A 25,673-nucleotide genomic window follows, 5' to 3' on the forward strand; every position below is an offset into this window, starting at 1 on the left:
CCCTAATGTGAACATTTTATAACATTGTCCTCCCATGTCCATTCGTTTTCAACTGCATGGAGTTGAAGAAGAAATAAGCTTTGCCGTTTTGGAGTAACTATCTAAAGTTGTCACATTATGGAAGTCTTCTTGCACTCTGTTAAACATATTAAAATGAATAATTAATAGACTAACAGACTGCAACAAGTCATACATTTGTTAATTAGTAGGCCCCTACAGTAAATTTTATATAATAGCCAACATAATATTTCTACTATAAACATGAATATATAGTGTATATAGAACATATGTTATATAATGAATAAAATAAAATGTTATGGATAATACAATCTAAATAAAATTAATATTTTTTTTATTAACATATAGTGATATAGTAACATTAAAGTCACTATAAAATGCTAATTTATTTTCAATAAATTGTGTGAAGTTTACAACTGTTGTTCCTCCTCTTACTAGTATGATTTTAAGCATGCCAAATAAATATAATACGATAGCATATCGGCCCTAAAAATCGGCAGGTCACATCGGCCATCGGCTGACTCTGACCACTAATGATCGGTATCGGCATCGGCCTTAGAAAAACCCATATCGGTCGGTCTCTAATGCAGACAGCTACTTACTCTAAGTTGCACCCATTGCTGACATAGATGTGCAAATTCATTCAGTGGAGCAACTTGTCTAGTCCAAGTACAGAAGTACTGTTGAAAGATTAGAACTCTTTGGAACTGATTAACAAGAACCTTTTGGTGCCAGGCATGGGCTAGAGGATTATAACCCCTCCCAACATTGTAATGGAACTGTTCTCTTTGAAATGATGGTGCTCCACCCAATACTTTTGGGATATACAGTGGGATAGATAATTTAACATCATGACGTTACTAATGTTGTCCTTGCTGAATGCAGTCAAATCCTCACAGCAATGCTCCAAAATCTTGTAGAATGACTTCTCTGGAAAGTACAGACAGTTACTCCAACAAAAGCAAGATAAACCCATTTTGAACACCACTGATTTTAAAAGAAACATTGAACAATTAACAATTTCGGGGTATAGAAGTCTTTTAGGACTACTGACATAACCCGATGTACAGATTTACAACAGTTTATAAAGGTTTTGAGTTTGTTTGATTGATTGTGACCCTGATATCTTCTGCACTGAAGCTTAACTAAGCCAATAAACCATTTTATATATCCCTAACCTTATTCGTACTGACTAAAGCTGTCTGCTAGAGCCTACCAGACATCGTACCAATATAAAAAAGCCATCATTCTGATAATGATGTTAACAAGATGTCGTTTCTGACGTTCTGACTGATTGATTTAAAGTAAGTTGGTCTGGTCGGTTTGGAAAGTAAAAGAAATGTGCAGAAACGTATGTGTCAGCCATGAAGACTGATTACCTCAGACAGCAGCAGCGGGCTAAATCAGGCAAATGGGACTCCAGATTCCTGGAGATTGCAGGAACGGATTTGCAAACTGATGAAGGGTTTGAAAACATACAGTAATGTACGATGTTTTCTGTCCAAGTCATATTCAGATTACTGGAAGAACATCTCATGCTGAGATGAAAGACACTGAGTAATGAAATACAGTACAGTTCCTTCCTTTGCTTATAAGCTCTTCATTTTGATTTGATTTTGTAATTTGAAGCTGTGAATACGGCCGACTGTATTTCAATAGGCGAAGCCGGCTATTGTGGAGCTAGTCATTACTGGGTCAGTAAGTGCAGTTGTATAATGAGTTTCCAATACTTGTTTGTTTGTTGGATGTGCTCTTCAGGAAATAATTCCTATTTTTTTGTACCAGAGAAATTGGGACAGAGCCGTTGTACGGACAAAAGCGTGCTGCGCATTATCATGCGACTTTGTGCATTTACCATGTAATTTACTTGTCAGGCAATTATGGAAATATTTATGTTTGCAGTCGAGTTATCTGTAATGTAATATATTGTAATTATATAATAGGGTGCTGAATTAATGATAGAACACCAGAACCCTTTTCCTTCATGCCGTTCACCGCGTCCTGCCCTTCACATTTGTTTTGCCAACCTCTAAACAACCTGGGCTAATGAAATGGGTTTGTCCTCTATCAGTCCGCTGCTGAAGCGCAGGCCGCTGTGCCGAATAGAGGCACCGTTGAAGGTTTGTGTAGCTACAGGAATAAACACAGCTCCAGTGGAGAAGAGAGAGCGGGGTTTGTTTTTTTGGGTAATACGCTTCTTAACCTTAAGTACCAGAAAACAGAGTAAAATCCTTGTGCAAAAGTGTTTAAACACGGACCTACAGGATAAAACCAAACAAGCAGGCAAACAAAAGGAATTAATGAGGCACAGTTAAATCCCACCCGGAAGCCTCAGGCAGTGAGAAATAGGTTCACCTCGAGCTGACAGACCCTCAAATCTCCTTCACATTCATACAGGAAAGTAGTTACAGGCACAACTTAAGTAAGAGTTCAACTTTTTTTTGAGTACAGTGATTCACGGTCATTCAAAAAGTTGAAATGTTATATTGATTTTATAAAAATAAAACTTTTTTTTTTTTAATTGTATTGTTTGGAGTCAGGGTAATAAACATTCATTTATTATCAACACTATGCACAAATATAAAGAGTTTTGACATTTGTTTAATTTGGATATCATTCTTTTTCTTTTATTATGAATATTTGCATTAAAAAAGGTGATTATGTTTAATGTTTATCTATTTTAATAAAACATATTTTCAAAAGAAAAGTTATACATTTTCAGGTCAGATTAGTAGTACTCTACACACACATATGAAAAAGTAAAGGCAGAGAAAAAGAGAAGAGAACATTCCTTATTATTTTGTTTTAATTAAGCAAACAGAAGTAAAAAAATAGCTTAAATGTTATGCCTTTTAAATATGTGAACACATTCACCACAAAATTAAAAATAATAAGCTTTACATGAACCTACAATGACCACTAATAATTTTTTTCGTTTTTTTTTTTTATTATTACGAATAATGTTATGGTAATGTTGGGTTTGGATACTGAGTGGTTCATTGTGGATATTTTAATTAGCAGTGTTGATATAAAGTCTGATAATTATACTCAAACTCATGAGAACTGAAGGGGTGGGGAACTGGGGGCATCAGCCAATTAAATAACTGCATTTTCCCGTCAATCACGTTTTTGATTTGGTCACATGACCCAATTGTTTATGGTCTGGAAGGACCAGCGGTATAAAAGCAGCTTGTTCGGGGCGGCCGGTGAGTAAAACAGCCAGTGAGAGTAACGTCATTTCTATGAAACACTTAAACAAAAGAGAGGTTAGACGTGTTTTGTGATTAGAAATGCCTGTTATTGAGTGAAGTAGTAGGTTTGGGGGTAATGAGTTTAAAGCAGAGGTATGTTTTGTTTTGTTATTTGTGCTGTTAAACGCAGATTACTGGTGTTTGTTGAGTGTCTGTGGTGTTTGGTAGGAGAGGATAAGCAGGTTTGGTGGATTAAGGTCCTGTTTGGCGGTAATGTTAATGAAATACTAGATTAAGTTAGTTATATGTTTGTATATGATGCGTGTTAATGTTATTTTGAAGTAGTTCTAAATTGCATTAAAAGTTGCACTTGATTATTTGAGGTGTTTTTTTGTTCTATTGTGGTTGGAGGGATTAAGCATGTTTTTAGTTTTCTTTAAAAGCAGTAGAGGGTGATTCATAAATATACTATGTTTATAAATACACGCAAAAAGTCGCGGTTAATCTCGGTCACGGTTGTTTAATGTTTGGGTTAAAAGAAAGGTGCGTGTGCGTTCCCGAGGGGGGCTGCTTTTTCTGTCGGGGTTGTTGAATTCGGCACAGCACCTGTTATTGCGCCCGGTGTTATGTCGAGTTATGCTACCCATCGATATGTGCTTCTTTACGGCACGGCGCAGGCGCCAACCAACATTTATATATTGTAATGATTTCATGCTAATTCCTTAAGTTTTCATTGGGAACATTAAACAGCCTGCTTGTAACTATAAATACCAGTTAAAAAAAGTGAAATAGAAAATTCTATAAAACTATAAAAATACGGTTTATAGTCACATATGACTTTACCTTTTTAACTTCACCAGGTACAGTGATTTGTCCTATCCACATATCCTACCTGCTTTTGCAGAGAGCATTTATAATATGGTTCTAATATGATCCTTTTTTGTGTTTTTACCTTAAAAAAAATACTACTAGGGTTACATGGTCTGAAAAGTTTGCACAATTCGACAGAACACCGGTTCGTAGTTAAGAGTATTTTCCAGATAAAATTGCTTCTACCAATGACTGGTTTCCACCGTTTAATGGAGTGTGGTTATATGAAAACTTTAATGTGATTGTGGTTTAATAGTACTAAACTAATATTAATGCTAATAGTTTTAGCGATTAGGTACATTTCCCATCTCTTGGTTTAAAACATGCTTTGAAAGCAGTAGAGGTTGGTAAATAAATATACTGATACTGTTGTGTTTGTGTCAGTGTATAAAAACTCCGTTGGATTTCTTACTGTCCCAGCTTTACAATGTTATGTGAAATTGATTTAGGTGTAAATAAATCCTACTTTTCTATAAACGCTGTGGGTTATTTTTATTTTATTTTCTGTAAATGTTAAAGAACCTAGTCCTTTATTTTGTAGTTCAGGGCTCTGCTGCATCCACAGACTATAGTTAGAATTTCTTTAAAAAATCTTAGAATGTTGCATGCTTTGTTATCCCATCAGTTTCTGTGGTGTTGCTGTTTTAACAGCTCTCAGCATTATAGCAGATCAGCCAAAAAATAAAAGGTCCAGAATATGGGACTGCAGTTAGTAAATGGTCCCTTGGTCACATTAGTGGTGCAGTCCATTGTGTTTTCTTCTAAAATGAGAGTGCAAAGATTTCTTCAGCATTTTAGCACAGTTTTAACATTTTTTAGTTACTGTCTGCTATGAAATGAGTGAAATGTAAAAAGCACACTTTACCTTTATATTTAGATTTACACCAAGTTGTTTTTTAACTGCAATCCAAGATGGGACCCTATGAATATACTCTGTTGTCTATTTATTTGGAAGTAATAGAATGAATTTGAGAGGAGCATACGAATTTCCAAGAAGAAGTGATTGTCATATCAGATACATTTAAATTATTACCATGGGTTGTTTAGTAAATAAAAAAATGGTTACAAAGAATCAACTTGTTAACAGTAAAAGTATGTTTTAATTTGTAAAAAATACTTATTTACCAAGTTATTATGAAGGTTTTCTATTGGTTCTGGTTATCTGTAAATCTGTTGATTGTCTTGGAGATTGTCTTCTCCAAGACTAATTAACCCCAATGAACAGGTCTTCCTTTCCAAGCCTGTGTGCCTGAACTCAAGTGTTTTTGGGCTACATGGGAATAAATTGGACACTCCAAATGTAGTAGGAAATCCTCCCTTAGAAAGTGTGATATTTTAACTTTAACCCAGAACCTAAACCTAACCCTAGTAGGTACTAGGTAGTGTAGAACTATACACTGCATTGTATAGATGTTTTGTTATAGATCTGCTGAACATCATGCCCGATAATGTAATATTAAACTGTTTATTCTGTCTGTTCTCTACCTTGCATGGCTGTGTACAGGAGGCTGGAGGGGATTGTGTTTGACTGTGGCTGTGAAATTCGCTGGATCCAGCTGTGGCAGCACAGAGGAGAAGCAGGCTTACAAACTCAACAGCTCTACTGCAAGAACGGAGCCTACAAGATCCGCCTGCGGGTCATGAACATCGCTCAATGTGGTATAAACTCTTTATGAACACTTCTGATATCCAGCTGATCCATCACTACAGTGCTTCTTTAATGTGTTTCCTGATACCAGCGTGAACGTAATTTCACCAGTGACAATAAGCCAACCTGTCCGCTCAGCTGGTGCTGGAGATATGGGCAGGAATAGATTTACTGAGGATTTGATTTGGCAAATGAACTGATTGCAGTGTTGGGGCTGAACTGACCTTTTCCTGCCCCATAGACAAATGCATTATTTCAGAGCAAGCTTGGACTTTACAGGCTTTACAGAACGTGGACGGGAGCTCTTTTCCATCCAGGGAGATGTTGCACACTCCTCAGTTCCTTAGAGTATTCATCACTTTGTGTAAATTTACAGTCTGTTTATAGCCTGTGTGTGAAAGGTAACAGGATTGTGATAAATCAGTGGCAACAAGCTGTGGAATATAAATTAAAGGTGCTCTAGAATGTCAAGCTGTATTTATCTTGGCATAGTTGAATAATGAGATTTCAGTACATGAAACTGACATACCACAGAATCCCACAAAATGTGCACAAACCTAGCCCACTACATAAGCCGTGGTCAAAGATTGTGAGACGGTTAAATATCACTGTGACTTTAGGAGACAGATAATATGTTGTTGATACTGGAGAGCAGTTCTTCACCACCGGACTCTGCTAGTAAAGGGAATATGGGTTGCTATAGGAGCCAGAGTTTTTGACGGTGACTTTCTGTACCAGTTTAAAGATTACAATAAGACTCAAGTAAGCTAAAGCTGTGGAAGCAAGTGGGGGCATAATCCCTTTAGCTTGCTAATAGAACACTGTAGGCCACAATGAGAGGACAGCAGGTATGTTCTCTGTATTACTTTGGAAGTATTCATTAGCAGTCCTTGTTTTTGTCTTCTGGAAATTTAACGAGTGGTAATTAGGCTTGTTAAACAATGTCTTAGCATTTTTGCCTCTACCAAAGTCACATGACATGCGAAATGTCATGGGATAGCAGCATTTAAATTAGCATTAAGTGTTATGTTAGAAGCATTTAATTTATGAAGTTTATCAAGGCTTTTAATGTTCCTCAATTCATAGTGTCACTTATGTACTAGGAATATGTCGAATGGCATTACCACTAACAGTGGACAGCATATTAGTGGTAATGACCGGTGTCTGGCTAGAACTGTCCAACAGACAAACAGACAAGCAACTCTCAAAAATCTCATCCACATTCAATACAGGAGACTCCATATGCATATCCCACAGGTCAGTGTAGCAGTAATTAATTTTCATTGAATATAGCAAAAGTCATGGGACACAATACTAACTTAAAATGCTAAATAGATGCATTCTTTGGCATCCTAGGAAACAACATTGGAATTTTAAATTGGAGACATAACGTTATGTACACATCACGTTAGAATAAATAGGATATTTGTCAACATCCTCAGAACAATTTCTATAAAAAGAAAGCTCTAGAAGTGGGCTGAGTATACGCATGATTATAAACATCTCACTGTGCACAGCTCCATATTTCACTGAACATGTGTGCTGCTTCCACCTCTGATGCCTCCAAACCTCAGGTGACATATCTCTCCCTCCAGCTTGGGGGTTTGGCAACAGCACCAGCTCATTCTTCTTTTTCTGTTCTTTCTGTTTTAAAGTCTGACACTGAGCTTGAGCTTTCTTTCTCTCTGGTGCAGACCTGCCGGATATCAGTGTGACTCGCAGCAACATGACTGTCATGGAGGGAGACAACATCACAGTTACCTGCAACGGTTCGGGATCTCCGTTACCTGATGTTGACTGGGACGTGTCTGGGCTGCACTCTATCAACACACATCAGGTGATTGATATATACGCTACATGTTCATTCATACAGGCACATCAATTTTGCTTTTCTTACCTTTCATTTTGCAATGCTATCTTCTGTTTTTATAGTCCAATGTATATTGGCCAAACATTCACTCCATCAATCTCACTCTCGTCAACGTGAGTCGGGACGACAACGGCTACTTACTGACCTGCATCTCTGAGAACGTGGTCGGGATGACCAATATGTCTCTGCAGCTGGCAGTGCAATGTAAGTCTCTTTCAGTGTTTGTTTTGTAACATGTATTCTTAGTAGTATCTTTTTATGTAACCTAATAATTAAAAATAAGTGCTGTGTTACAAAACAAAATATCTCTATATAATATCAATATTGATAAATTCTTACACCCCTAATGGCCAGGTTTCAGGATTGTTGTACTGCAAATGTTAATCTGTCTATTTATCTATCTGTTGTACTACTGTACTGAATATAGCTAGTATCATGGATCTATATCATATCCTGATAAGATTTTATCCACCTGCAATAACACTTAGTGCCCTATTCTATTGATCTATAGCACACCTGTCAATTGCGCATCACGCAGCTGGAGTTAGGATGTGTCATTGTGTCTTTGGTATCGCAAGGGCGGCAGAAATTTACCTGAACACATCTCACTCCCAGACCACCAGGCCATCAGTGTAGATTTATTCCTAAACTCCGAAGCTATAGAATACGTCTCTGGTTAGTCAAACTAAAATCAAAAGTTTTGATTTTACTGGGTGGACTTTTGGTTCTTTTTGGAGAGATGAATGTGTTTACCCTGCTTTTACATGTGATTAAAATGTATCTTAGATAGATATAACATGTTGAGATATTATCCTAAAGGTGACCAGATGTAAATTACGTCAATGAATGAATTGACGTAGTTAATGAATCTTGGGTAGTTAGGATGGCCCTTCCTCTCCCCCATCATTCAGTAAAATGTAAGTCTGTATGAGCGTCTACTAGTGGACAACAAAAAATTGTAGTTAATGTTCTCCTCCAAGCATGTTGATATACAACAACATTGCCTCGGTTAGTTTTGTGCTATTCTGAAGAAGCACAAGCTAGAATTTCCAGGTTTTAGAGGCAAATAGAGGTGCTATGAAGAATTCTTTGTGCAAAGGTTTCCATGGAAATACACTTTGGATTCCTGAAAGCAGTCATTCCTAACCCTGGTCCTGGAAGACCATATATAACATAAATATTATTTTTTATCTCGTTGGCTTAGCATGTACATTTTATTTGTCAGAGTTTTATACATAATTTGATCATATTCTCACCTTATTCCAAAACAATTCCCACATTCACTCAAGCAGATTTGTGTCTGAGCAGCGTAAACAGTCTACGTGAAGAAGGAGAGGTACCAAGCAACCCATGCTATTGATTAACTCAGGGTGATGGTTTCATTCCCCAGAATGAGACGTGCTTTACCCACACACATCAGCTCTCCACTGAAGATGGCTTTGAAGCTGCTGGCTGCCGTTTGAGATTATGGCATAGACACAGGAGTTAGCTGTTGTGACAGGCAGCTGCATAATTACATACATTTGGGGGCTATTGAGTCATCCCAGCCAGTGGCCTTCCAACAGCAGTGGAGAAGTGGTGGAAAAAACCTTGATCGATTGGCCTCTGCTGGGATCTGTTCTTCAGACTGTTCTGATGCAATGCTGTAATGATGACTTCCTTCATAGATGGAATCTACAGTAATGCACAAAAGCTTCTTCTTTAGGAAAAAAAGACATTCAGATTCTCTCCAACAGAGATATTTACAGAAAAGCATTTGAGTCATTACAAGGTAGAGATACAAGATTTGCTGTTAGTCATCGGCCAGGTCAGGTTTGCTTTGCTTTGTGCATCTCAACAGTGCTAGAATTGGCACTTTACTATAACTAACACTGAGTGCAGGCTTAGCCCAACTGTCTTGGCAGCTATTTAGTTTGAGAAGTCATTTCTTCTCACTGGTTCTTGTTTTAAAAGCTTGTCCACATGAGTAATGTATCAATTATTGGTTTATACGGCTCTCGGAGTATTCTAATGGAAACATCACAACGCCTATGATTTGTTATTCCAATTTAAACTCAATAAACCAGATTGCGAAATTTGTGTTTGATCAATTTACAGCATCATATCAACACAGTGAATATGTAATGTCAGGCGAACTTAAGAGGCCAGCATTTTTTTTTTTAGTTTATTTCAGTTTAGCTTAATTTAGGTTAGTCAAATGTTTCCTAACTCACATTTTTACTTCTGTATCTTAGGTTACAGTTTTGGTGGATTTGGTCTAAACCAAAGTAGCTGGTGTGAAAAGGTTCAGTGAACCACAGTCTGGATCAAGGGACCAAAATTTGGTCCTTCTGAGAGATGATCTTGACGTAGATCAAGTGAACCATGGTCCGACTTTGATGTTTTAGATTTTTGGACCAATTTCAGCAAATTGAGACAGTAAATGAAGATAAGCCTTTTTTATGAACAGAAATAAAAGGAATTGGAGGAAAGAGTCTGGAAGACTGGAAGAGTCAGATTATGGCAGGGAGGTGAAATTTGGCACAACACCTGAAAAAGGAGATCAAGATGCAGGCCATGTATGTTTTATGATTTGCATGATTGCCTTTTTAACCCTAATAAGCAAGTGATTGGACAGACACTTGCTCCACTCTAGAGCTGTGAAGCCATAACATTTCTGTATTCATAAAACATATATAATGGTGAAATTACTCAGAACTGTGTTTGTATGTAGTGTAATTTCACAGCTTTTGGGTGGTCCTACAGTCTAACTGCTCCCCATCAAGTTTAAGGACAACATAAGTGTAAATCCCAGCAAAGGGTTTATTCTGCAGATGGGAATGAACAGTAAACGGAGGATGACAAACACTGAATAAGCTAAATAAATATATTGAATACTATATGTATTAACTCTTGATTTATTAGGGATTAAAGGAAAGTTTCATAGTTTCAAACTCCCTATTTGCCTCAGAAAATCTAAAACGTCATCAGGCTTGAAAATGCAGCAAAGTGTTAAGCGAACTGATAAGCCAATTAACAGGAAAACACCCTGAAGCTCTTACATAAGTGTAATCAGAAACACTCAGTAGGCTCAGAAGGTGAAAAGAAAGACACCAGTGTGAAATTAATTACAGGAATAGACCTTCCCTTATGCTCCAACTTAGAGGGTTAGCTGTAACAGGAAAGGTGTGTGAGAGAGAGAGTGTGTGTGAGTGTGGGTGGGTGGGGGTGTGTGTGTGGCTGCCTGCCAGAGGGCCGAGCCCAGGATGATACCCTATTGAGTGGCCGGTCTGGCTGCAGGTTTAATGGCAGTTGGTGTCTCTCGCCGCTGAAGATGTTCCGGGCCTTCCGAATGGCCTGACGCTCAGGAGACATTATGTTCATTAAATAGCTCATGAATTTAAGCTGGTGGGTAGAGGAAGCCATAGAGTTTAATCGCCGCTCCGACGAGCGACATTGACGGTAAAAAAAGATGACAGCTCCAGCCTGAAGAGGGATGTTTGGCACGTTTGAGTTTGACAGCGAAAAGCACAGGGTGCTGTTGTTTTCCTCGTTAAGGAATGATCGCGCACAGCGGTGGATAAGTTTGCTTGAAATGTGCCATTATGTAACACGCTGCAAGGCTGTACAGCTTTGATCCCCAAAGGTATCAGTGTGACTCGGCTAATTAGGACCTTTCCTGTGGGGGAAGATTCACTCCTGTAGTATTGTGAATGAGGTGTCTGCTAGAAGATGAATACAATGATGAAGAATTGAGAATAATCCAAGAAATTGAGGAAGTTTTCTGCATTTTTCACATTGTGATCTTTATGCTATTCATTGTACACTATATGATCAAAGGTATAGGGATGCCGCTTAATTTTTTACTTTATCTTTTTTTTTGCGTAATAGAACACCAAGCACCTTTAGAATAGAACACCAAGTCTGCCTTTACTACAAACATTAGTGAAATAATTCCTGCATGTTACTATAATAAGATGCCATTTTAGTTACAAATTTTATAGTTAAAAGTTACAGAGTGGGGTGACTGAGTGCTGAGGAACATAGATAGTAACATAGTAAGTTTTGGGATTTAGAGCCCTCTCTGATGAGAATGGGTAATTGCACCGAGATGTGAAATAATCAGAGCGAATGAATTTAATTCCAGGTTATGTTCGGTGAAAGAGAAATAGCGCGCTCAGTCAGAAACTTCACTTCAACTACACACTTTGTTTTTATTATGAGTGAATAAGCTACTGAGCTCCAAATTTCCCCTTCTGAGGTCTCCATTGCTCCACCAGCCACTCACGTTCACACCACAGTTTTTAAAATGAATATATTAGGCTTAGCAGGGATAGTGGTTCCAGCACACTGGTCTATATATAGTGATATAGTGTTGTTTTTTAAGGGGTGGCCTAGGCCCCTTAGTTTCCAGTCAAGGCAAAGCCTAATGCTTCAGCAGCATTCCAAGGCATATTGGATAGTACCTGTAAAATGATCTATTTGTATCATCCCTGTTGAAAACTCCAGGTCTATAGCAACCTTTATTCCTGCGTAAACTTTTCAAACAAGGATTGCTTACTAACACGTTCCAGAATAGTTCTGATCTTGAACTGTGCATCATGGGATTGAACCAAGTTTGAACCAAAAACCTTTTTGTCCAAAGCTTTATTCTCTAAATATAGGCCTCAACTGCCTCCATGCGTAAAAAAAAACAGTATATGGCCCCTTTAATGTTAGAAATATGACAATTTTAAGGAATTGTGGGTTTGCTTTAATGGTGCTAAATTAAGTCACCTCATTTTTATCTTATTTCCAGCCATTGCTGTGTTACGCTGTAGGAATGTAAAAAACTATGCAGCTGCCATTTGTAAATTGGGTATATTCTTTCTCTCTCTCTCTCTCTCTCTCTCAGAGTCAGACTCTGACTCGCTCTGTTTTGGAAGCTACAGCGGTAAATAACAGGCCTTGTATAGTCAGGGGGGTGCGCGGGGCGAGCAAAGGGTGCTGTAGCATGCTGATTCCTAAACACACGTCATCTGTTTGGTCGGGGGCTGTGCAGCTCCAGCGCGATGGGAGGGACGTATCTATCATCAGCACTCATCAGTCAGAGCAAGCACAAATCACTTGAGGGAGAGAGGGCGGCTGACAGTTATGACGCACTCTCATTTGGATGACAAACAAATGCGCACTCTCATGCAGGGAGCTCACGCACCGCTTTAGTTTGAAGGATGGATGATAATGGAGAGGCCCTGACAGCCAGATTACAAGATTTGCTTTTATTCTTATATTTAATAACCGCGTTTCATTGGAGACCTAATTTGGGAATGTTCACTGGGGCCTTTTCAGTTGAAAGGGCTTCTCTTTAAAGTTTTACAAGGTGTTTTTTTTTTCTCTTCATATATCTCACTAGACTTTTTTTTAAATATTTATTCATGTCTATAAACCGTTTGTCCTTTAGGGGTTGCTTTGACTCTTTTCTACCTGGCTGAACTCATGAAATATTTATCAGTACATTTAAGTATTCTTGGACTCATTTAAAAAAATGGGTTGGGTGATATAACAAGAAAATTAGGTATGCTGAATAGACATTCATTGTTTTTTGTTTTGTTTTGTTTTTTTTTGAAAATCTCAAAGGGTAAAAAGAGTTTGTCTGATTTTGTTGGAGTAACTGTCACTACTCTTCTGACAAGGCTTTCGAACTAGATTTTGGAACATTGCTATGGGAATTTGATTCCATTTTGGAACAAGGTCATTTGTAAGGTCAAGATCAACACCTTGCCTTATCTCTAACTCACTCAAATAACCTCAAAAGTACTAGATGGAGCACCATTATTTCCATCATCATAACCCTGTATCCTGGCTTTAGGCATGGTGAAAATCAATTCATGTTTATCTGTTCCAGATATCTGTTCCAGTTTTATTCTATTGGTAACATAAAAAGAAGATTGGTTGTAAAAAAAACGTGTTCCCTTTAAATATTCTGATATATCTGTAATAAAACATATGGAAAATCTCCAGCATCTAAGATTTGATTAGATTATGCAAAATTAATTTGAAATGAACATTACTCCAGCATCAATCTGGACTCATAATTAAAGAAATGAATCATCTTGAGGCGCCCGCATGCCTTCTCAAATTTCGAGAAATTCAGAAGATTGGTTTTGCCTCAATAGCACTTGAGGAATGTGATAAAAGAGCAGATAAAGAGAAGGAATATGTGAAATATAATGTGGTAAAACATTGCATTGACCTGGTTACAAAGATGAGTCTTGATGATTTGATAAACAAGAATAAACAAAGACACAAAGTCAATTGAGGGGGACCTGATATCTTCAAACAGGAGTGGAGGCTGGTGCAATAAAACACAGTACAGCAGATAAAGGAGAACACCAGCAGACTGTATAATGTAATATCAGTAAATGGAGCAGTGCAGAAAAGGGACACATTACATTAAATTGTGTCCCTTTTCCCATTTCTCATGAAAACCACAGAATACTGCACTGACCTGTGGGATATATGTGTTGGGTCGCCTGCATTTAGCATGTGTATGTGATTTCTGCTAGAGTAGTCTGCGTGTTTGAATGGAACGAATGAATCTAGCCAGAAGCTGATGTTCAAGATCATTACCACTCGCTGCACTGTCCACTGTGGGTGGTAACACCTTCTATGATGTATTCCTTGTACACAAAACACTGTGGGCTGAGGAACCTTAAGTTCTCTCACACCTTCGGAGTCTTGTGAAAACTTGATTATAAATTTCACCTTGCCATGAGCACGTTGGTCCCTAAAGTTTTATTTCTTATTTATTTGCTTCTACTGCACATTTTAACATACTGTTACAACTTTTAGCATTTTAGTGTATAGAAGTGAATTCATAAGAATATCATATTGATTTAGGTTATTGACAGCATTAATACATTTTTTTAATTCTTTGAATGGTAGAAGACTGTTACTTGTATTTCATTAATAATCAAACTAAATTGATGATATTTGTCGATTATTCTGAAATTCTTGTATTACTAAAGGAGCTATGTAATGAAATTAACATCCATATCTAGGGAATCATATATATTGTATTAGAATGATTATTAAAATCTTAAAATTATTTAAAAAAGGGGTCCTCTGATTTTAGCTGACTCCACCCTCAGCTCTAATTAATAAAGGCTAAAAAATGTGAGTGGTAGTTTGGGTGGAGCATTGGGTCATGTATGGGTTTAGAGGCAGGGCAGTAGGGAGAGCTGATTGGCTGGGCCTGGGGGGGAGGGAGTTGGTGGCATTATTGATTGACTGATCTGCATATTGTGATGTATCTCTGTACCAAAGTACACAAACACCTCGTCCTCACCTATAGCACTGTTAAACCTGAGAGGGCGCTACAGATGAGGAAATTACCAATATTTTTAAAGGTTAGGAAACGTTTATGAAAAATTAAGCAGGACTGGTATGTTTCATTATTTTTAAGGAACACATCTGAGCTATTATTGGAAAAAATATGTTTATTTTTTTATGTATCTTTAAAGTAGATAACTAGAAAAATATTTATATCGTGGATATAATATAATAGATAATATATTATCTTACAAAGCTATGTTCAGTATAGTATAAATAAAAAATAGAAACCTTACCATTCCCCCTCTCTTGTCTTCTCACAGTTCCTCCAGTGATTCTGAAGCTGGAGGAGCCGGAGCGGCGACACCACACCTGTATCGAGTTCACTGTGCGGGGCTTTCCACATCCGACACTGCGCTGGCTGTATAAAGGCCGGGAGCTGCAGAGTCCATACATCCACACTGAAATGGATCTGTACCAGGACTATCTGGAGGGCTGCCTGACTTTTGAGAACCCTACACATTACGACAATGGAAATTACACACTGGTGGCCACTAACCCCCTCGGCTCAGTCACCAAAACTGTCTTTGGACATTTCCTGGAGGCACCACCATTCATGGATGAGGAGGGTAAGAGGCCTTTTTATTTATTTATTTATTTATTTATGTATTTTTGGGCATGAATTTCACATGTTGGCATGGCATTTCTGGCCATTTCACTGACTAGATGTTCAGCCATGTATTGTTCATTGTTTTTAGTAAATTCTAAAAATCTTCACAGAATACACCGCAATATCCTCTTGAGGCCTGGAAGTTCATATTTGTCCAATGTACAAAAATAAGTCAACCCTACAAGTCAAGCACTGTACTGTATTGACACTGGGGCATCCTAGGCTTTCCAATGTGTCCTCAGTTGTGGGGGTGTGGCCAACAGAGCACAGTGACTTTCTTTTCAAAATTGAATCCATCGCAGCTTTTACATTTTTTTGTAGTAGACAACAGAACTTTTTACCCATTTTCCATACTTTATGAAGCAGAAGGGTGAGTGAGGCTGAAATTACTTTATTTAGAATTGTGGAGCAGGTTCTTGCAAATATTTTAGGGCATGCAAACCAGCAAGAGGTGCTCAACTCTGGAGAAAGCGTGTTAGTATAGTGGAAAAGATTTACTTAATTAATTTTCCTATATTTTATCATTTCATAAACAAGCAACACCCGTAAGACAATTTTTTATTTGACTTAATTTTTCCCTGGGTCTCAGGAGGATATTCGTGTTTTGTTTATAGTAGAACAGTAGACACAAGGTAATAAACTTAAATGCTAAAAGTAATACTGGAAATTGTGATTGTTTTAAACGATATTTTGTTTAACCAGCTATTTTTCTCCCTTTTTTGCTGTGGAAGGAATTCTAGAGTACGGTAAGTGTTTCTTTGACACTATGCTGAAATAAATGTATAACATTAGAGTGACCCTACAGTCTAACTGCCGTTTAAACTTCCACCATTTAAATTGATTAAAAAATTTTTTTTTTTAGTGCTTTAAATTAATTAGCTGAGACGTTACACTACATGAAATTGTGTAAATTCGCAATTCTGAGTAAATATACCTTTCTGTTTTTTTTATTTATTAAACACCAAAATGTACATGCTGTGCTGAGATTAGATTAACTTCCTGTTTTTAAGAATTGGGAGGATAACGTCTGCAGATACTTAAAGTCTTAAATTCGTTTGCTTTAAAAGGCATAAATTAGTCTTAAAATGTCATAACTTAATCTCTCAAAGGTCCTAAAATGCCATCGATCTTTAGTTCAATGCTGGTTTTATGCAATTGTATATGCAAGTTAGATTATATGCAACAAGCTGATCAAATTTTAAATGTCTTTTTTTTTTTTTTTCATTTTTAAATTTTAGTTTAAATCTGCAGATATTCCGAGATGGAGATGCAAGCAAAAGAGTGGGAGGAGCTTTACATTTGGCCTGGCTTTACATTTTTATATAGTGCAGCCTTTTTTCAGTCAACTTAATATTTTTATATTAAGTTGTGTGCTGTCTTAAAGGGTGCAATGAGTTAATCCAGAGAGAATGGGTGATCATTATCTTTGTGAACCAAGAGTGGAATAAGAGCAGTTTCAGTTTCACTCTACTTGTACTGAATACAGAAAAGTGATGCGCCTTAAATCTTCCCAAGTGTCCATGGACAGAAAGCTCTGAGACAAGTGTTTTTTTTTTTTTTTTAGCTGGAATAAGGCATTACTTAAAGTCTCTCTGTTAGTCCAGCACACAGTGTAATGGGGAGAGGGAGGTATAGTGAAATAGAACGAATAGTTTGCTCAGAATGTGGCCGTGGAGGCCGACTCAGGCCTCTATTGTCATATCCCTGGTGGGCTGCAGAGAGAATTTCAGAAGTAGAAGATCTAAGTCTAATTGTTATTGAGCCCAGAGGAGGGTGGTCTGGGCTGGTGGTGATAGCTGCAGTGATACCGCTCTAGCCCACAGTGGCTATTCCATTGTGGGTCAATTAATTGGCTGGAAATTACTCTTTGATCTCAAGAGCCAAGTCGTCAGACTACACACTGTATTTTTTCTGAGCCAAGAAAGAGGCGGGGTTCCGGCTGTTGATTGTATTGTAGTTTTGCTGTATTGTTTTGTGTTTACAAAACTGGGTCACTTCATTTTATCCGTGTGATAGAACTAGTCAGTTCAGACAAAGTCATTGCTGTCCAAAAAAACATGTATTGTATCATTTCTTTTAGTTTTTTACATCTTTCAAATAAAGGAGCTATCCTTCACAGTATGTGAAGACTTTCAGGATGAGTGGACGAATAAAAAACTCCAAAACTTTAAATATATACATAGTTTTACATTGACTTCTGTTGAATACTAAGAACGGCTAAGGTTACTGTTTTAAAAATAAATATTTTTCTTTCATATTTCTAGAATTATTGCTTGTCAAGGTAATTTAAGTTTGAAAAGATACAAACTCTAAATATTAACCTTTTAATTATTATTTTTTTACAACAGACCCCACACCTGGAAATGATGCGAACAGACCGGATGAGGACTCTTTTGGGGTAAAGCATGCGTTTTTTTTTTCCTGGACATGGAATAAGACTGCATATTTTTTTTAATGAAAAGGCTCAATTCACAGTGCTTTATAGTCCAGTACTAGTATTTACCCGTCTGGAAACAAGCCATTTTTGACTGCTGATCAATGTTAATACTTTTAGTTTTTTAGGACATCTGCTGTTTCATTTTTTTCCCCAAAATACCAAATCACAGGTAAAAATCCCTCTATTCAGTCCGGTTATAACGTAGTGGGCATTCATGCCCTGGGCAGTGGCCAGACATCACTGTGGCACCCAGAAAAAAGTGAGGGTTAGGGGCCTTGCTCAGGAATCCTACAGTGACAGCTTTCCAAATTAAACAAATTACTTCTGATTAATAAGGATATTAAACCGACAACCTCTTAATCAATAACCTGGCGCTCTAACTGCTGAGCAACTACTGCCCCTAAAAAAGTACACAGTGGTACCTGGTTGGGTTTGAACCATGGAACTTTTTCACATAGACAGCTTTGAAAAAAAGACAACCAAACTTGGGACATAATGACCCACATTGGGACTTGAACCCCAGACCCCAGTGCTCATAGGGAAACATATATACATCATATTTAATTCACTAACATGAACCTAGTTTCTGGATCTGTTCATACAGCATTGCAGATGATCTTTAGTCCAGATTCAGCTCTCTCTCTTTTTCTCTCCCCCCATTTCTCTTTTTGCAATACCAGCCATATAATCCATTATAGTCCAAGAATGTTCTGAAGTGTTCGCTCACTTTCTTTATTTTTACTGTACAATGCTCTGCTCTGAATTCCTGCGATCTCTTTTTAATTAGTGTTTTATTGCTTCTGTTGTAGATGTCCATAGCTGTGGGATTGGCCGGCTTTGGCTGCGTGTTTCTCATTGTGATGTTTGTGCTCATCAACAAGTACGGCAGACGCAACAAATTTGGAATGAAAGGTAAGAAGAATGTGGTTAACTTGTGGCTGGAAACTAAGTCAGGTCCTTGGTGTCCCTCAGAACTGGTGATATTTCTTCCTGTTGTGCTGGTGCAACACGTTTGTTACAATTGTAAAGTGATTCCAGTGGGAAGGCTAATTAATTGGTGCTGTCAGACGAAGGCCTTCGCCAAAACAACAGCAACACTTCAGGCATTCCACTGCGGTTTAGTAGTCATGGCATGTTCATGTGTTTACAGTCATTTTTTAGCCCCCCCAGAGCCTAGCAGAGTTCCTGGAGGGCATTACCAGAGGACATAAAGGATATTCCCAGCTTTTAAATTAAAAAAGCGGAGACTGGAGGGTTCGGGCCCTTCTCTAGCAGTGTTTACACTGTTGGTCTTGAGATGATAAATGTGGATTTTGCTGTGTGATAATTGGACTGGGTTTAGATGGTGTATTTTATCAGCAGCATGGCACATCATTGTGTCTGGTGGGCTTTTGCTTTGGAGGGTTGGTTTGAGCAGCTGCAGCAGTATGTGTCTCCAGGCTCAGTCTCTGGGGGAAGCAGTTGGCAGTACTGCTTGTGTGCCCATCTTCCCTCAGTTTACCTTGGAGCTTGTGATAATATTGCAGCTTGTAACTAGGTGGAAGCGGTTGCTTCCTTAGCGGCTGCTGGACTAGAGGCTTTGAATTATTTACTTTTGCTATATATTATATGATATTATTATTACTATTATTATTATTATTATTATTATATTAAATGATCTGTGCTTCAAGCGTACATGTTAGTTATTAGCTAATAAATATCAGGAGTAAAGTTAAAAAAAGGCATCAAAAGGTGTCTACAGGAGGTGTATCTATGTAAGTGTTGGCCCATTATTATAATGGATTATAAAAGATTCTGATCATTTATTATATAAGATTCAGTGTCCGCTATGAATGATTTGTTACTGTTATAAAAGATTCAGTAACTGTCACAAATGATTCAGTAACTCTCACAAATTAATTCGTTTTTACTATAAAGAATCATGTGTCTGCTATAAATGATTCAGTAAGTCAGTAACTATAAATGGTGACGTATTTATCGTAAAGATCAAATAACTGCTGTAAATGTTTGTTTTTTTTTTTTTTCAAATAAAGGATTTAGTTTCTTTTTTAAAGGTTTAGTATCTTCTTTAAATGATTTGATAACTACTATAAATGATTCAGTAACTTCTGTAAATAGTTCTGTTAACTAGAAAGAATTCAGTATCTGCTATAAATAATTTAGAGACAGCTGTAAATGGTTTTGCATTTATTATAAAAGCTTCAGTGTCTACTAAGAATAATTAAATATTTACTGTAAAGGATTCATTATATGCTATAGTTTCAGTAACTACTATACATGATTCAGTTTTTACTATAAAGGTTTCAGTATCTACTATAAATGCTTAGGTAGGACTAGATTAGGTGTGTATGTTATAGTGTTTTGGGGATGGGCTATTGAAATATGGGTCTACATACATACCTTAATGTTGTTTAGGGAACATTTGGCAGACAGAGAAAAATTGAGAGGTTTTCTGTTTGGTGAAAACAAGTTTAACCAAGGGATTTGTTTGATCCCATATGAACCAGAACTAGAGTTTGTCTACTCCTATTTTTCCTTGGATTCCTCACACAACAAGCTGCTTTGGGTCTCATTATTGCGTTGCCTGTATGACGACAATGTTGATGCTATCTCAGCTGTTTATTAAACTGGTGAAAGGGGGAAAACGATGGGTAAATATGAAAGGAAACTTGAGCAAAGTGTGGCAGTTGTTGCTTGGGCTTATCTTTGGAAAGCACACATCCATCTTTTTCTTTTATCTCTTTAAAGATTGTATTTAATGAAATCTCAAACCCCCTCTCCCTCCCCTCCATAACCACCACCAGCACAAACCTTGCTTTATTTCATTGCACCATTGTCAGTTACCTTTGTTTCATTGGTTGAGATGCATTCCCGTTTAGCTGGAGAATATCAGCTCCATTTGCTTCGAGTGGAGCTGCATATTATACAGTACTCCAGGATAGTCGACAATGTTGAAGAGCCACAAAGGAACCGAGCTTCAGTCTGTGACGTCAATATAGCACTTTTTCAGCATCACCATACTGCCATAATAGGTCACTTGTCCTGTTTTTCTCTTCAGATCAGCTGGAGGTCTCAGGCAGCCATTACCTGAGTCTGCCTGAGGCCGAGCTGTATTGGATTTATGCCTCGCTCAATCGCTCTCGGGCTCTTTTTTTTTGGCAGTTGGAGTTTGATCACAGCCTATTCTTGGGCATCCAACAAAATCACAGTTTGTACACAGAGTGTATGACAGTTTTTCCCTCCTGTTAGGGCCACTGGATTGCGATTAAATCACCGCAGGATGGTGTGCAGCACTACCTGCAATTGATTTACCTGCCATTTGAACCTGGCTGCTGTTTAGCATCTGCAGCTGCTAACAAACACTCCTGCTCAGAGGGCTTGATTTATTGCCGGTCCTTTGGGGTTTGGTTATTATAGCAGGTTTTGGGTGAGTGTCATAAGCAGAAGCAAGAGAGCGAGTGAGCAAGCAAGCAAGCAAGAGAGAGAGAGAGAGAGCGCAAGAGAGAGAAAGGAGGGCAAGCAAGACAATCAACCTTTGATCAATAGCTGTCTGCCCATTTGGATCATCCTAAGTGCAGGAAAATGGGGGGGGGTGAGAAGTTTTCTCACCGTTTGCTGAGACGATATTGATTTAATATTCCACCTGCTGAAGATGCTCAAAGATGCTCAAGCGTGGTCTAGAAGAGCAGAGCATTTTGGTGACACTGCAATACTGCAGTGAGTGGTGTAAGATTTTTTTTATCTTTGTTCCAAATCTAAAGGTCCTCCTAAATCTTTAAATTTTATGTAAATAATTTTAGATGTTTTTAGTAGTTTTAGTAGGGTTTATTTTAGCTCATTGCCCATTTTAGCCCACTAGCTAGCACTTTCCCACATAAGGCCTCCATTGCTGTTAGGATGATGGCAAGCATGTGTTTCCTCTGAAATATATGTATATGTACCCCAGCATAATTGTTTTTTAATCTACTTCTAACTTAGCACCTTTGAATCTCAACACGTTTGGAGGAGAACACTAGTTGAGTTAAAAACATATACAATAACCTTATTGGTTGGCATCACACTGATACTGGTCATATGTTAGGTCTACATGAATCCCATAGACAAATCTACAGAAGTATTCTGGTCCGCAGTTGAACTGCCCATACTGGGTATGTTTTCAACCCTCTTACTTTTATTGTTTTCTAAATATTTGAGGTCTTCTATGAAAAACCATATATCAACTATTTTTCCTGTTTTTTTTCTTTACTGTTGCAGGTTATTTTATTGTAAGTGCCTTCACGAAAAAAAGCACATATTAGTTGTTCAAACTTAAGAAAGGAAGGAATGGTTAATATCTGGTTATTCATTAGAAGGGCTCATTTAATTTTGATGGTCAGTAATGGAAATATGCAGATGTGTTTTTTGTATTTATTTTACCGCCTACATTAGGGCCGCTCAGACTGAAAATAGGCTTATAAAAATTGACCCAAAAAATCACTCATTATCCAATTAAGCTGTAGAGAATGTGAAGCTAGACTTAATAAAACATCATAATCTGCACATTCAGGGTTTTTTTTTTTGTCCCGTATGTCTTGGGTTGTATTTGTGATTCAGGGGAATTGTAGAACATCCTGTTTACAAAATCCAGAGAGAACATAAAGCAGACAAAACAAACTAGAAGAGGACACAGGCTAATTAACTTAATGCACATCCCCTTCAGTACATTACACTGATTTCCTCCCAAATGGGACGTTTTGGTGGAATAGTTTCCTTATAATTCATTCAGGATATTAAGGACGTGTTTTTTTTGTTTCTTCTCTCCCCTCGTAGATCCCGAGGCTACGTCTCTCTCATAGTTGAGGAAGTTGTGTCATTGTTCTGATTGAGTTAGAATCTGATCCTTTTGTCCTGCTCCTGCTCTTTAATTGAATTTCATCGCTCGACCAGTGCATGATTTTGTAAAAGTGATCGCAGAGAGACAGTTGGGGCTTCTTTATATCTGTTAGATTATATCTCAGAGCTGGAGTAATATCTCAGACTGTCTTACGGAGCAGAGCTGTTTTAGCCCAATAACAACGCAAGCAACAATCCAGTGATGAATCACAGCAAGAGCTTTAGGAACAGTGACACAGTGTTTGTTATACAGCTGTGGGAGGATGTTGCCTTTTTATTTTAATGTATTTATTTAAATTGCTTTGTCTGTTCACATGGACAGTTCTAGCCAGATACTGCCAGCCTTGATAATATCACAGCTAATTGTGCAATATTAAATGCCGACACAACTTTTTGACATGTCACAAGATCTACACTGATATACTAAAAGTCGTGGCACATAAGACAAAAAATACAATCTGTAATAGACTATTTTGCAAACACCAGTTTTTTCAATTTTTTTAAATTAAATAATAAACACAATGTCATGCCTGCTACAGACTTTGTAGTTCAAAATTGTAACTCTTCTGTTCCTGTCTATGGATAAACCCTGTTCTGGAAATACAATGGCCATTTATGTATCCGCCAATTCTAGATTGCGTTCTGGTGTTTAGCATTTTCTGATATATATAATATACATATTATATACTAGTTTCTGCCACCAGCCTCTCTGCAAGAGTCTGTGTCCATATATGTCCATTGCCACATACTACGAAAAATTGTTCATGTGCTCGTTGCGGTGATTGACCAATGGGCGTAACTTTTGTGCAAGGCCATGTCTGTATGTGTAATGTAAATAGGCAACATGTCAAATACAAAACTGCCATTATTCTCTGCACATTTTGCAGAGAAAACAATCCCTAAATTGGCATCGTTCTCGTGTAACCCCCCACCTCCCCAAAGGGCTGTGTCAGGACCTCCTTAGGTGGAGGTTATTCCAACCAGGTTAAGATCTCCCCTCTGTTAGGTTGTATCTCAGAGCTGGAGTAATATCTCAGACCATCTTACAGAGCAGAGCTGTTATCTGTTTAACACCACAAGCAGAAATGATCTAGTGATGACTCACAGCCAGAGCTTTAGGAACTGCAACTGTGTTTTTTTTTCAGCTCTTAGAGGATGGTGCCTTTTTATTTTAATGTAAGTGGGTGAGAGACACCCTGAGGATGGCTGTTCTGACCCAATGTGGCCATTATGTTCTGACAAGTCTGCGTTTTTTCCCCCTTTCTCGTTAGGATGGTCAAGTATGAACAGTGTTGCGACGTGATATTACACGCTATATCTCTCAGTGAGGGTAGAGAGGACTGTAGCGGAGGAGTCGGATCCTGGAACTGGGCTTGTTTGACTGCCCACGCTAGCACAAACAGTGCCTCTCCTTGGCAAAATCTTGTGATGCAAACTGTGCCACGAGGAACATCCGGCCAAAACTTTCCTCATTCCCTATGTCTTCATGAGGTTTTAGTGCCTGGCTCCACTATCACCACCACCATCAGCTGTTTATCAGCACTGCCACGCGAGGTTAACCTGCCTACAACTGTATTACAGGAAAGGAAAGCCCAGGGCTGTTTTGCACACACCAGTTAACCAAAGCATTTTATGGCTGACTGACTGGTTTAGTTTCAGCACAGGCTCAGAGAAAGCCGCAGCTCGCAGTGACAAATGATGTTGTGCTTTAGATGTTAACCTGACGCACAGTTTAACAACAGATGGGCAGTTACATAGAAACAGAAATAAACTGACTGCAGGCTGGATAAAGAAACCGTTTTGCATTTACTGCAGGAGTGTCGGCAACAGAAATAAACAAATAAATGCTGTTTTATTTTTTATTTTTGCCGGAAGTCTTGGGCTTAGACTATGCCTCTCCATTTTTCAATTCTGTAAAGATAAGTGCCTCATTTTGCTGTCAGTGGATCTCTTTCTTCCTGGAATCTTTCCTGCTGGCATGGACTCTCACTCACATGTGAATTTCCTCTTTTGTTGTTTTGCGTACGTGCGTTCAGTATTAGATCTGGTCGATATAGCTCTAAAATTATATCACTATCTCAGGATATTTTTACTATAGCAGTATACTTGGCAATATGACAAAACACTAAAACATATTTTTTATAATTTCTGGAAAAAGCTACTGCAGCAAACATTTAGTTGAAACCATAAAAGCTGTAGAATTATGTCTGTTCTGTTAACAGCAGTAGCTTACCTAGACTATAACAAACTAAAATAATGTAACATAAACATAATATAATGTAAAAACGCAATCCACCGTAAAGCTAAAGTATAAAACATCCAAAATTATGTTTTCCTGCAAAATAACATCACTATTATCACAATATTGATTTCCTTAATGCAGGCAGCAGGTGCATACCACTTAACAATTTAAATAATAGTGATCACTGTAATCTGTTTAAACATTACTGAAAAAGTTGGAATGTTTTCTTGAGCACACAGGAAGTGATGTAAGAACTGTAGTTTGTCTGTAAAACTGGTCCTGCTAACACTGATCTTTTAACCAGTCCAGTAAACATTTTATGTGCTTATTTGATGTGGATATTTTTGTTCACAGTTTACTAACCACTTTAAAAAAATCTTAATCCAAATCTATTTAAATTTAATAGGTTGCAATTAGTTTAAATTAGAAAATCATCAGTCACATTTTAAAAGAAAATCTCTGTGCATGCTGGAAGGGTTGAGGTAAGACATTTAGACATTAAGATATTTCAACTAAATAAGATTACCATGACATTTCTGAAGTTAATAATTTATATTAAGATTTA

The 25,673-nt window shown here is 37.7% G+C and overlaps 1 protein-coding gene across 3 annotated transcripts in view; it reads left to right on the forward strand.

Annotated features, from left to right (window-relative positions):
- The window catches only part of ntrk3b (neurotrophic tyrosine kinase, receptor, type 3b), a 185,017-nt gene that overhangs the window by 99,628 nt on the left and 59,716 nt on the right, over positions 1-25,673 (forward strand). For 2 of the 3 annotated variants that reach the window (XM_049465843.1, XM_049465841.1), the window contains 7 exons: positions 5,584-5,738; positions 7,422-7,564; positions 7,660-7,801; positions 15,211-15,516; positions 16,289-16,303; positions 17,906-17,955; positions 18,804-18,906. In XM_049465843.1, coding sequence (XP_049321800.1) covers positions 5,584-5,738; positions 7,422-7,564; positions 7,660-7,801; positions 15,211-15,516; positions 16,289-16,303; positions 17,906-17,955; positions 18,804-18,906 — 914 coding nt within the window. The remainder of the gene's footprint in view (positions 1-5,583; positions 5,739-7,421; positions 7,565-7,659; positions 7,802-15,210; positions 15,517-16,288; positions 16,304-17,905; positions 17,956-18,803; positions 18,907-25,673) is intronic. The other variant, XM_049465842.1, reaches the window with a different exon arrangement.

This window comes from Astyanax mexicanus, chromosome 16, assembly GCF_023375975.1.
Source record: "Astyanax mexicanus isolate ESR-SI-001 chromosome 16, AstMex3_surface, whole genome shotgun sequence".
Classification (NCBI taxonomy): domain Eukaryota; kingdom Metazoa; phylum Chordata; class Actinopteri; order Characiformes; family Acestrorhamphidae; genus Astyanax; species Astyanax mexicanus.